This window comes from Ceratotherium simum, chromosome 6, assembly GCF_057802395.1.
Source record: "Ceratotherium simum simum isolate JZ-2026a chromosome 6, ASM5780239v1, whole genome shotgun sequence".
In the NCBI taxonomy this organism is placed as follows: Eukaryota; Metazoa; Chordata; class Mammalia; order Perissodactyla; family Rhinocerotidae; genus Ceratotherium; species Ceratotherium simum.
The window spans coordinates 31,992,481-32,006,384 of NC_141905.1; the positions used below are offsets into that span (position 1 = coordinate 31,992,481).

Here is a 13,904-nt window from a genome sequence, read left to right on the forward strand (position 1 = left end):
AAATAAAAATAAAAATAAAAATAAAAAAAATGGTTAAAGTGGTAAATTTTATATCTATTTTACCATAACTAAATAAATAAATAGTAAAAAATAAAACAAAACAAAAACTGTGTACCTCATGGGGACATTGAGTGGATTAGAAAAAATCTTAACAAATCTTTGGTGTCACTCTTCTTATTAATGTCATGAGCTCTCTGGTTGACTTGCTGTGCCGACTGGAGTTCTCCCTATAAATTCAGGAATGGTGTTCTGCTTTTATGCCAGGCCTATAATTCTGGTTGACATAAGCCTGTTAGAGAGAAAGAGCGCGCTCGGCTCTCCACAAGCTGGTAGATGGTGTTTTTATCCAAGAATTCCAAGAGAGACCTTGTGATACATGTTTCTAAATTATTACAAATAATTTATTAAAATTATTATCCATGGTGTTCTTCAATGTCAACTAAATAAGTGTCCATGTGATAAATTCCTTCCGAGATTCTAATATCAGGAAAGAAATGCATTTCTTCTGATGTACTGGTAAGCTTTTGTTCATCAGACAATAAAAACCCGACAACCTATTGTGTTTCCTTGTTTACATTGGCTGCCCAGGAAGACACAGATAATATCACAGGCCTTAACTGCTCATTACCTCTTTCTATCTCTTCATAATATGATTTGACCTCTCTTTTAACAGTACTCTTATACATGTGTCCCTTTATTGTATACTATCCTAAATTCTTTTGTGAACTTCAATCCAAAAAATAACAAAAATGGAACATAATAAATAGAAAAAAATAAATGGTTCAAATTCTCGATCATGTTTCTCTAACTACCCTGAACTTGAGACCCTTACATAGGATGAACAGGGACTCAGAGGCATCTTGAGATTCCTCTGCCCACTGGGCTAGCTGTGAGCCTGGCTGGGCTGTCTTACCTTGTCAATGCTCGCCTGCCTGCAGGGAAAGGAGAACGTGAAGCCCAAAGGCAGCTGGGCTCCCTTGAGGCCCATATAGTCCAGGAAGTCAGCAATGCACTGCACAATATGGTCAAAGAGCTGCAGGGAGAGAGCGGCAGTCACACCCAGGCAGCAGTGATACGGGGCGGCAGGCTGGCACCTCGGAGCACAGAGCCACCCCCCTCCCCAGCGTTTACCTCCTCACCGGTGCCCTGCATAATCTCCAGGGGGATGGCGAAGATCTTGTTGTACATTCGCACCGACCTCCGTCCACTTCTGATCTTCACCAGGAGAACACGGAAGTTGGTTCCCCCCAGATCCAGGGCAAGGAACTTTCCTTTCTCTGTGGTGGAGAAAGTGGGGGCTGCATTCCACCAGCATGCACAGAGCAGGGACTCGTGTGGAGGCATTGGGAGGAAGAGGAGACGCCGAAGCAGAGCAGCCCCAGAGCCTGCGCCCCTGGGGTTCATGGGGCAGAGGGGCGTGGCGGTCACCGAGCACAGCGTGAGAGTACTGGCCAGCACTTTGAGCCTGTCTGAGGCTGGCTCACTTTTCTCGGTATCTGGTAAAGGTCACACCTGATATTTATGCTCAAGGAGCCTCTGAGGGTGAATCCAGGCCAGGCTACCCTGCCTGCAAAGAACTCCGGAAGGTGTTTCCATCCTGTCTGTATGGCCTAGAGGAACTGCTCACCACGAGCATGAAACGATTCTTCCTGTCCCTACTCTCTCTTTCCCCAAAATGCCACCTGACTAATAAGAAAGCATACCAAGTCCAACTCCCCTACTGTCCAGGGCCACCCCAGAGCAGTGCCTCTCACTTCTCCAACATGGCAGAGCTTCACAGTCTGTTCTGTGTAACCTTTCACCTTCTCGCTGCCTCACTCACTCTGTTCTAGCCACAGTGGCTAGAACACACATTTTGCTGTTCCTTGAATTTTCCAAAGACATCACTCCCAGCCAGCTCCCTTAGCCTTATCGTGGTCATCTTTCTTCACAGCACCTGTCATTACACGGCATCATACGGCATTTATTTGTTCATTGTCTGCCAGCCCAACAGAACATGAGCTCCACAAGGGTAGGGACTGTGTTTTCCTCACCGCTCTATCACTGTGCCTAGAACAGAGCCTGACATATAGTAAGTGCTTAACGAAACTTGAGCAATGAAGGCAGAAGGATAAAAGGGATGAATGAATAATTGAATAGTGTCTTTCACCACTCTCAGTTTTTTTCCCCATGTAGACTTGAAGGATATTGGCTCTGGCAAAGATCTTTGTTGCTGCGAGACCCAAAGTACAGCTGTGTGACCTTGAGCATGTCATCTAACCTCTCTGAGTCTCAGTTTTGGCATCCATAAAATGGGAATCATTCTCTCTTTATGTAACGTACAAAGTTGTTGTGAAGACAAAATGAAATTAAAGGTTCAAAAGCAAATTACAAGATATAAAGCATTTTACAAAGGTCATTATTTCTGGGTGAGCCCTTCAGGCTCAAAGAGGTGAAGCAACTTGGCTAAAGAACTGACTCCACCTGTTTAGTGGCTCCTCTCAGCTGAGCACAGAGGACCAGGAGAAGGATCAAGTGTCGGAGAAGTTGGGGGCAGAGAGTGATGAGAGGGGAGAAGAAGAGAGCCGAGCCCCAGGGGAGAAGAGAGGCAGGGAAACGAGTGGGAAGACAAGCCAGACGACCCCAAGTGTCCAGATGGAAGCTCCCAGGGACAGCATCTGGGTCTTCCGTTTGCCAACAGCATGGGGTACACTCCGTGTTCTCAACTACATGGATACTTGCACGCGTGGGACCTAACTCAGGTATTCTTTCACTGCAAATGCCTTGGATCAACCAAGGCAAATAGATTCGGAAGGAGTATTGACCTTCTACCCTACTCTCCCTCCCTCCATTACAGACATGAATCCAAGGCTCTTAAAACAAAAAACCTAACTAGATTTAAGAAGTTTTGATGGGAGCTCTGGGTGGCCCTTCAGAGAAGGGAGCTGTGCGCAGCCCACCTGTGCCATCCGGCATCCCGCAGACGTAGGTGGGCAGCATCTTGACTGTGGCCAGCGGGTGGGTGTCCCTCTTCAGCCCATACTCGAGCTCAGCCCGCATTTTGTCCTGCACACCCACGAGCTGCTCTTGGGTCAACCGGAATAAAGCCAGCACCATGTCAATCAGCTTCCGCTGGGCCTGCACGCGGGAGGCCACCGCTGTCACCATGGCAGCCCCCTTGGTGCTGCCACTCTCCGAGAGGAGGAAGCGGACGTCACAGTTCGGGACCAGTTTCCTTACCACCTTGTGCAGGCGTTTTGGGTACCTGAAAGCAGGGTGATGGCAAAACATGTAACAATCATAAAGGCCTGCACCCAGCCAGTAAGAACAGACTCAGGAGTAGCAGGAGAATGGGCTCCTGGGAAGCCCTGCTGGGCCAGGGCTCACCCTTTTAGTTGCTGGATGGTGGGGGGGCAGGGGGTGACTGGGGGCAGGGACTAGGGCAGCTGGGGCAGTGGAAGGGACACTTGGGAGGCTCAAAAAAGTGACTATTTTATCACTAATACTTCAACCAGTAGGGCATGTCCACACATAACATATTGGCTGAACATCATCTCTGCCCAAAGGGGAAGCTCTTTCCCCAGCTCTTTCCAGGTTTACCCACCTGACTCCCAACACCAGCTCTGTTAGCCAGAGGGGCTTCTGTGCTCCCTCCTCCTGGGAAATACTCATTTCCCTGTGTTTTCCTACCAGTATCCTTCATGTGAACTTCGCAACCTCTGCCATCCTGATGTTTCCCCCTCTATAACTGGGTGTATCTTACTTTCCAATCTTACCACATAGTAGGCATCCAATGATAATGGATAGATAGACGAATTAATGGATAAATGGATGGACAGATGAATAAATGCACGGATGGATGGCCTTTCTAGTCAGGCAATTGGCTTTAGCAGAATATTTAAGAATGATCCCTCTAAGCAACCTAGCCAGCTAGATGAATGTAGACTCTGAATTTACCCTTTCCCCTATAACCGCAGAACCAATAGGAGATGGTTGGTTCCAGCAACCCAGAGAAGCAGCATAGTTTAGAGGGGACACAGGGACTCTGTTCTAGGGGAGACTCATTTGCGGGGCTGTGGGCAGCAAGCAGCACTCACTGAGGGTGAATCTTGTAGAGTGTGCCGTCCATGCCCACCGTGGTCCGGAGTCGCACCAGCTTCTTGTTCTCCCGGAGGCGTGTCAGGATGGCTGCCAGGGCCGCTGCACAGAGATTGGCTGAGCGGAAGGAGACGATGGTGCAGACGTGCTGGACCGCAATGCAATCAGCCTCCGAAGGCTCCAGGCCCAGATCCATCAGGATCTCTCTTGTATTGGCAAGGCCTTCTTTATACCTGGCCAGGGGACAGGAATGAGAGGACCACACTTCTTCACTCCATGGGATCCCCCTCAGACAACCAGCTTTCCCACATCTCAGGATCATGAAAATAAATCGGCTGGCACATAGTAATGTAACAATAATAATATCAACAATGATCACAGTAGCCACCATTTATTGAGAACTTACTATGTGCCACACACGTGTCTAAGGATTTGACATGTACTAATTCAATCCTCATAACAATCCTGGGGAAAGTACTATCATTATCCTCTTGTACAGAAGAGAGACCTGAGGCACAGAGATGATAAGTAACTTGTCCACAGTCACACAGCTAGTAAGTGCAAGGGTCATGATTTGAACTCAGGCACTTAGATTACAGAGCTCAACCTTTTAACCACTCTGTACAATATTTCCTTTCACAGAAACTCAGTCCCTGCCAAGTTCTGCACAAACACAGACTCTAGGAGTCAGATGCCACACTGCTGAGCTCAGAATCTAAATTGATTACAAAGCTCAGGGCAGTGCCAGGGTTTCTAAGCCTGAGGAACAGGACCTTGAGTTGACTGGGGCCAGCTGCCTTCACCAGCCAACTCCCCATTGCAGGGACCCGTGTGTGAGGCCTCAGATCACCAAAGCCAGTCCCCAACAGTACTAGGTAGAGAAGGCTCTCGCTACAACAGGAGTTCTTAACTTAGATTCCATGTGTAGGCTTTAAGGGGTCTAAGGATGCCCTGATATTGTAAGTTAAATTGTGTGTAAACAGAAAGGGTCTAGAACTTGAATCAGATTCTCAAAGGGGTCTGTGACCCTAAAAAAGTTATAAATCTCCACTTTAGGGAGGAAGAAGGCAGCAAAACATGAAGAGGAGGTACACCTCCGACAGTAGAATCCCTGGCTGATGGAATCAACAAGAAGCCACATCTGAGTCATGGCAGGCATTGATAACCCACCTGAAGCTGTGCCCAGGTCTGAAATCGTCCTGGTGAAGAAGGAAGATCTGGTTCCTTCTTGTTGTCCCACTACCATGAGCATACCACACCTTGACTGCCCACCCTAACCCTCTGCAGAGTCAAGGCAGGGGGCATCCAGCCGGTAGCTTACTTCTCCATGGCAGCCACATGCCGTGTTTCAATCTTGCCCTTAGTGTGGAGAGCAGAGGATTTCTCACCACCAAACAGGAGGCCTGACTTGGCCATCTTCAGCAAGATAAGCCTGACGAGTTCGCCCAGGTATAGGCCGCTGATCATCTTCTCAAACCTACAATTTGGTGAATAGATCAGTGGCAGCAACACCTTTGGTTATGCAGCATCTTTTCCCAAAGCCCATGAGCCACGGCCCCTGGTCAGGAGCATGAGTAGCGGAAAGGCCGCTCCACAGGTCAGGAGGCCTCAGTCCCTGCCCCAGCTTGAGGTGCCCTTAGGAGCCCACTTATCCTCTCTGAGCTGCACTCTCTTCACCTAGAAAAGGGGAGGACTAAACTAGAGGAGATTCCTGCTCACAAAGTTCTTGATTCCAAGAATCCTTATCTCAAATGACCCTTGGTGCCATTCTCATGTTAGGCATAAGGAATCTCAACTTCTGAGACCTCAGGTACTTTCCCAAGATCACCAACCATGGAAGACAAATCCAAATTTCAGATGCTTCCAACTCCTACACTGTGCGTCTATCCAAGACAGAAAGATGCTGTGTCTGTGAGATGGGCTGGGAAAGCCCCAAAGAGGTTCTACAGTAATGTGGATGAACTACCCCACCAGGCTACCTACACCTTGACTCTGAGTCTGCATCCAACAAGCAATTACTAATTGTTTCCCAGGTAAACTACTAAATCTAATTTTTATTTTCTAAATATAGTAAGACACAAAATCAAGGATGGTCTCTCTCCTAATCAACTTTATCTATTTCATTATAAAAAGTCTGAGAACATTGCAGAAACAGAAGACAATCAAAAGAAATTCAAGTTGGATTTGAGGGAATTGAATTTACTTTAAGTGAAATGGAGAGAGTGAGAATGATCAAGCCCCAAAAATGGGCACCTCTTTCCTGGGCCGCGACTGCTCTGCATCACCAGTGAAATGGGTGTGCGTTGGGGAGCAGGTACACCCAAAGCAGAAATTTGTGGGCCGGCCCCGTGGCTTAGCGGTTAAGTGCGCGCAATCTGCCACTGGCGGCCTGGGTTCGGATTCCGGGCGCGCACAGACGCACCGCTTCTCCGGCCATGCTGAGGCCGCGTTCCACATACAGCAACTAGAAGGATGTGCAACTATGACATACAACTATCTACTGGGGCTTTGGGGAAAAAAAAAAGGAGGATTGGCAATAGATGTTAGCTCAGAGCCGGTCTTCCTCAGCAAAAAGAGGAGGATTAGCACGGATGTTAGCTCAGGGCTGATCTTCCGCACACACACACAAAAAAAAACATAAAAAAAAATAAAAATAGAAATTTGCTTTTTGGGAATGCAATTCTAATGTTTGAATGGTTTCTAGGAGGTACTTATATTTATTTACCAAGGCTTCTTGGAAAAATGTTAGATTCCAGGGCTGGGGCTAGGAAAATGCCCAATGAGCCTGGAGCATCTTACTGTGCCAGAAAATAAGGGAGTACTTATTAAAGAGTGATGGGAACATGTATGTCAAAAGGACACAGGGATCAGCTTGAAGGGGCTTCCATTGGCCAAATCTGAAAAAATTTGAGCATCAAAATAAATAATGATCGGAAGAAATCATAACCCATTAAATTAAAATAGAATGCATGAGTCCATATTAGTATAAATAGATAAATGGAGGAGGCAGGAAAGTTCTTCCTTACAATAGAATAACAACTAATAAACAGAGGGAATGATGGATTCAGAGATTCATCAATGGGTGCTAAAACTAGAAAGTGAAAGTTTAAAGAGAAACAGGATATGTACATAGTCTCAAAGTATCTCTTCACCAGATACTCCTTACAGAGGGATTAATAATAACCTTATGGTGGAGAAGCCCGTTGGACATCCCCTTAACCAAGTGATTCGAGTTAGCATCCCCAGTAATGGAACAAACATCATGCACCTCCAGATACCACACTGAGGAGGACGCACGCCGCTTGTGTGACATTCCTGCGAAAAAGCATCACCTGACTCTAATCATGAGGAAACATCAGACAAATCCAAATCGAGGGACAGTCTATAAAATAAATGGCTTGTATGCTTCAAGCTTGTATGTATCATGAAAAAAAAAGAGACACTACAGAAGTTTTCCAGATTAAAGGAGGCTAAAGAGACATGGCAGCAAAATGCAATGTGTGATCCTGTATTGGAGCCTCGACCAGGACAATCTTTTCTCTTTTTTTAATAAAGAACATTAGTGGGGCAGCTGGTGAATTTTGAATAAGGTCTGTAAATTAGATATCAGAACTGATAAAGTGGGGCCGGCCCCCTGGCTTAGCGGTTAAGTGCGTGCTCTGCTACTGGCGGCCCGGGTTCAGATCCCGGGCGCGCACCGACGCACCGCTCGGCAAGCCATGCTGAGGCCATGTCCCACATACAGCAACTAGAAGGATGTGCAACTATGACATACAACTGTCTACTGGGGCTTTGGGGAAGAAAAAAAGGAGGAGGATTGGCAATAGATGTTAGCTCAGAGCCAGTCTTCCTCAGCAAAAAGAGGAGGATTAGCATGGATGTTAGCTCAGGGCTGATCTCCCTCAGCAAAAAAAAAAAAAAAGAACTGATAAAGTGTTAATTTCCTAATTTTGATAATTACACTTTGGTTATATTAGAGAATACACTTGTTTTAAGATAATACACTCTGAAGTATTTAGGAGTAGAGGGATATTATGTTTGCAGCTTCGTCTCAAATGGTTCAGAAAAATAATTTTATACAGACATGTGTATTTATGTATGTGTGTATTTTATGTGTGTCTATATACATAGACACACAAACACACAGAGAATGTTACTATTTAGGGAATCTGAGTGAAGGGGAATTTTGTACTATTTTCACAACTTTTCTGTAAATGTAAAATTATTTTAAATTTTTTTAAAAATGTTTTTTCATTCAACAAACACTTAAAGAGCTGCAGTAATGTTTAAGACACTACGTGTAGAAAGGAAAGAAAAATCACACGTGTAGCCTGCCTTCAGAGAGCTCAGCGTCCAGAGCTGAGGCAGACCCTCAGGAGTCACACTGCAGGTGAGTGTAGGGTGAAAGCCGAGAAAGGCTCCACAACACCTGAGGCTGGGAAGGAATCACACCAGGCGCTGTGTGATTAGGCCCCTGAGAAAGCAGGGTGGCAGGGGAGCACTGGAAACACAAATGGGGAATTTGGCTGAGTCCTGCTTCCTCCGGCTGCACTGGTTTGTCCTATGGCCACTTGTCCAAATGTGCCAAGAGGGCAGGACCCGAGTCATCTGGTTCACAGCTGTATCTCCCCTGCCTCACACATATGTACTCCAGAAATATGGATTAAATTAGAATTCAGGTGGTGACACAGGGGAAATCGCTCAATTTCCTTGGCTTCACTTTCTTCATCTGTCCAATGAAACTAAATACAAGCCTTGCCTCATAAACTCACTGTGATGGATAACTAGCCACAACTGAAAAACCTCCCAGGTGAAAGCGCACTTGAGTGATTGGGTACTTACTGGTGCCGATGCCCAGATCACAGCACGAGGGTACTCACAGTTGCTTCCCCGGGTTGAGAGAGCCCAGGTCCAACTCCCGGTCAAACTCGGTTCGGATGTCTTCCAGGGCCCCGTCGTCCCCAAAGGCCCCCCACTCGGTGTTGATGCACATCCTCCCCTCGTCACCTTCCACCAGGTCAATGTTGCTCATGTCCTCCATGTAACACGCGTTGGTGCCAGTGCCTGAACAAGGGATCAGAGAGAATGTGCAAAGATGGAAGGGCTCCCAGCTGGGCAAAGACAGAGAGAACTCTTAACCGCCTGAGAGTCTTCTGAATGTACCACAAAGTGCTTTTGATCCACTCCCGGGGCTGGTTCTCGCCAAGGGAAGCAGCTTTGGCAAGCGCGGGAGTTCATGAGGATAAAGCTGACATGTCAAGTCTACACTTCTCAGGCTGTTAATGGTTTGCTGTTATGAATGGAGTCAATTGTAAAGAAGTCCCTGATGAATATGTATGAAAGCTGACAGAGCACATTTACAAAGAGGAGGATGAGTTGACCTAAGCTTATAAATATCCAAAGAAAAATCACCAATCCACAGTAATTTTTTAATCCTTTCCCTAAGCTACTTAGCCTCTTCTCTATTTGATACTAAAAATATTCTTTACTCATGGCCTGCCACAAATTGTTCCCAGCATAAGCTACTTCCGTATCTTGAACAGTGATTAGCTATCACATAAGAAAGCAACATTCCAATATTCAAACACAAAATCACTCCAAGGAAATGCCTCAAACACTTCAGTATTGGAGAGTGGCTGCAAATGGGCACGATCCATTTGGGACCTAATGGGATGATGGAAATGTGCTAAAATTAGATTGTGGTGATGGTTACAAAACTCTGTAAATTTACTAAAAATCATTGATTTGTACACCTAAAATGAGAGAATTTTTATGCCTCAATAAAGCTGTTTTTAAAAAAATTTTTAAAGCATCTTCCCCTGGCTGATACTCTGGTCTGAAGATTTTAAAGGCCAACACGAGAAATAAGAAATGTAGAGAAGCAGAATGTAATACAATATTTGGAAAAGCTTTTCTCAGAAAAGTGTGGACACTGTTTAAGCATGGCACCCAATCTGCGGGTTACCCGACAGAGTCACCAAGACAGACACAGTGGACAGTAGCTGGATGCCATGACTGGCAAGCGCCCATCCCATTCTGAGGTGTGGGGCTCCGGAAACAGGAAGGCAGATCAAGCCCCTCAGGCGTAGAGATCCTGCCCTTCAGGAAAGTCAGGCTGAGGAGAGTGGGGTTGGAAATGAAGAAAAAGCAATTCAGAAAACTTTCTCCAATCGTGGTAAAGGAATGGGGTGGCAGAAGGGATATTCAAGAACTGCCTATAAATCCAATCCATTTGGCTTCATTGTCCCCCAAACTGCCTTCTCACGGATCCCTCTGGCAGAGTGCGTCCCAGCTCAGGTGTTGACCATCCTCTGAACAGCTCTGCTGCACTGCAACCTCCCTGGTCCAGGCCACCAGAACGTCTCGCCTGCACAGTGCAATGGCCTCTCGGCTGGTTAGCTTGTTTCCACTCTTGCCCCTAATAGTCCATTTTCCACACAGCAGCCAAAACGAGGTTTTGAAAAATGCATATCCTATTTATCCACCCCACACCCAAAGTCCTCCAGTGCCTTCCTGTCTCTCTTGGGGTAAAAGCCGATGACCTTACAGTGGGTCCCCTGTCCTACGCAATCTGCCCAGTCCCGTCCACTCTCTCTGGCCCGAATACCTACTGCTCTCAGCCTTCACTCACTTGAACTCAGCCACCATTCAGCTTCTTACTGTTGCTCAAGCACCAGAGACTCATCCCATCTCAGACGCCACAGGTTTCCTCTCTCCTTTGCCAGGGACTCACTCCCTCTCGACCTCCACTTTGCTCTCTTATCTTCACCACTAAGGTCCCTGCTCAGATGTCACCCCTCAAAGAGGCCTGCCCTGACCACCCCACACTCTCACTCTCACATCACCCTGCTTTATTTCCTTGGTCACACTAACCACCACCTGAAATTATCTTATTTGTTTAGACCTTTTCGCCTCTCACCCTCCTCCCCACTGAAAGCCCCATGAGTACACGAACCTTTGAGTATTAATTCATCACCGAGAACACGATGCAGAGCACAGGCCTGGCACATAGTAGACACTCAGTAAACACTTGTTGAATGAATGAATGAATGAACATGTGTATTAATTTTCCATCTCCCTGTGTTGCTTCTCCTAAATAGAAAAGTGCCAATACTCTTCCCACAGAATTTACTTAGAGTTTGCTGAAACTAAGCCCCAAACCAGCCCCTTTCCCCCACCCCCAAAATACAAGTCAAATTGAGTTACCAATGATGACACCAACTTCGCAGTAGGGATCATCGTAGGCGCACGTCATCATGGTCCCCACGGTGTCATTGACCAAGGCCAGGATGTCCACATCGATGTCCTGATGGAACACAAGGCCCAGAGGGCATCAGTGGGGGGGAAGGGGCGTTATCCCTTTATTTTTCCCCACAGAGGAAGCAAAAGTAGTGAAAGTGACTGGTTGAGACAATCACGAGATCCTGCCTGCTGGGCCTGCCTGGAAGAGACAAGGCCTTTGTCAAGGGTCAGGGGTCCAGGGGAGAGAAAGAGCAGCTGGGAGTTGAGGGGAACCCATGCTCCTGCCTTATGGGTGAAGTCCTCTGTGCAATGGAAACGTGAGGGACAGACCAGGACTCCAGCCCTTGTCTGAGGGCCGCTGAGGAAAGCATGTTTATCCTGGGAGCAATGGCGTTTCTAGGAGAAAACACCAAAGTCCTTGCCCTGGGGACCTCTTTTTTTGGCCACTCTGGTGGGCCTTGGGGGACATCTTAACCAGCCTCAGCCAAGTCCTCTCCATGGGCAGCACCGTGGGTTCCCACCGGGGTTTCCCGTTCTGCTGAGTCGACTTGGGTTATTATTGCTCCACAGTTCCCCAAGGCTTGGGGGAGCATTTTAAAGTAAAATGAAAACAATAGGAGAAAAACACAGGACACAAAAGAATACAATCAGATCTTTAAAGAGAAAAAAAGACTGGAAGGGTATCCATCAAAATATTCCTCTTGCCGTCAGGGTAACAAGTGATTTGGGTTTATTTGCGTACTTTTCAGCTCAGCAAGGAGCATGTCTTGCTTTTGCAATTATTTACACTATTGTAAAATTTATTCAAAAAATAGAGATATTCAATGACTAGAGGGTGGAAAGTGGAATAGGGAGCTGACTACAAAGAAAGTGATGGTTTAAGCCTCAGAGGGGAGAGGAGGGGTTGGAGAAGCACACACAGCATGGGGTCTAACCAAGACCCCCTGAGGCGGCTGTGGCAGGTCCCCGGGAGGTGAGGGCCGCCTTTCCACAGAGATGGGAACAATCTCCACATGCAAGGGCCACCAGAGGGTTTATTCAAATTTGCCACATCTTACTACAGTGAGACCTTCCCTAAGATCAGTTCCTTCTCTGGTTCTTTTTCCAGGCAGACTCAGTATGAGACCCCCCTCAAGAGAAAGGGGCCAGCACTGGGAGAGCTCCCCATGCTGAGGTGAATTCCTCACCTTGTGTTTTTTTATAGCTTTGGTCAGACAGCTCACTACATCTGTGTCCTGAACTCCCCGCGCCTTAAACTTCTTCGTCCATGAAAGCAGGACACCCTGGGGGAAGATTCCAGATCCAGTTAAAACGAAGAAGGCACTCAGTCTGAAAATGAACTGCGGAAATTTCATGCTTAAAGTACATCTTCCATGGCCTTCTCTTCTTTAAGCTGAATCACCCTAATTCTTTCAACATTTCTTCAGAGGCCTTTTCTAATAATTTAGACATCTTTATTACTCTCATCTGAGCAGTTTGAAACTTTATACACAGTGGCAGAAAGAACAATTGCTGAAGAAGCAGAACACTTGGAGTCACAAGACGTTGGACAAGTCATTTAACCTCTCTGAGCCTCAGTTTACTCATCTGTAAAATGGAAACGTCACTTCCTTGCCTCTGTCACAGGAATGCTCTGATGGAAATACCTGGCATGTGGTAGATACATACCATACGTGCAGAATGCATGGTTTGCCAGGTCTACAGAACAGAACTAACACGGTTTTACCTTGTAGGACTCCCTTGGGAACTTAATTTCAACTTAGAAAAATGCTTCTCAATTTGCATTATCAATTATTTGCTTAAAATTGATGTTTCCCAAGAGTTTCATGTCTAAAATAGCGAATAATCACAGAATTTTTCAGACTGGAAGAGAACTTGGCGATGAAGAGACTTGCCCAAGGCCACATAGTCAAGAGTGGCTGAGCTCAAACTCACAACTCCCTGACCACATCTTCCTCAATCCCTCAGTTTATGGATAAAGAAGCTGAGATTTAGAGAGGAGGGAACTGCTCTAGGCCCCACAGTGAGGGAAGGACAGAGTCCACTGGACCAGGGGTCTCTGACTCCCCACTAGCGACCAGGTTTTTTTCCCCTGCACCACAGCGCCATCTAGTGGCAGCTCTCCCTAACTTCTGCCTTCACAGGCTGCTGTAACATCCCTGCTTCACCTGATAAGAGCAGTGAGAGATGATAGGGCAGCGTCCCCCACAAAAAGGGTGCTAGGAACAAGCTGGGACCTGACGCGGGTAGAGTGCATGGGGGAGTGGGGAATAAATGCTTGTGCTATAGTGTTAAGTGAAAAAACAGCAGCACATAGAACTATATTTTTAAAAACTATATATGCAGCATAATACCAGTATTTAGTATAGATATGACTGGAAGGAAAACCCAACAATTCTAGTATGAGTATCTCTGAAGATTGGGATGAGAGGTGATTTCTATTTTCTTCTTTAAACTTTTCAATTCCTACCTTATTCTCTTTCTCTCTCTCTTTTTCCACCTTAAAGAAGTATTACCATTTTATCAGCAGAAACCCACACAAAGAAATTTCTCTTTGGCTAAAACTTTTTTGTTCCCTCATTTAA

At 46.4% G+C, this 13,904-nt stretch overlaps 1 protein-coding gene across 2 annotated transcripts in view; it reads right to left on the reverse strand.

Annotated features, from left to right (window-relative positions):
- Positions 1 to 13,904, reverse strand: part of HKDC1 (hexokinase domain containing 1) — a 47,790-nt gene that overhangs the window by 18,433 nt on the left and 15,453 nt on the right. For both annotated transcript variants that reach the window (XM_087432100.1, XM_004427040.3), the window contains exons 5-12: positions 12,507 to 12,602; positions 11,284 to 11,383; positions 8,958 to 9,141; positions 5,399 to 5,554; positions 4,077 to 4,310; positions 2,940 to 3,244; positions 1,132 to 1,277; positions 914 to 1,033 (exon numbers count right to left, since the gene is read on the reverse strand). In XM_087432100.1, the coding sequence (XP_087288226.1) occupies positions 914 to 1,033; positions 1,132 to 1,277; positions 2,940 to 3,244; positions 4,077 to 4,310; positions 5,399 to 5,554; positions 8,958 to 9,141; positions 11,284 to 11,383; positions 12,507 to 12,602 (1,341 nt within the window). The remainder of the gene's footprint in view (positions 1 to 913; positions 1,034 to 1,131; positions 1,278 to 2,939; positions 3,245 to 4,076; positions 4,311 to 5,398; positions 5,555 to 8,957; positions 9,142 to 11,283; positions 11,384 to 12,506; positions 12,603 to 13,904) is intronic.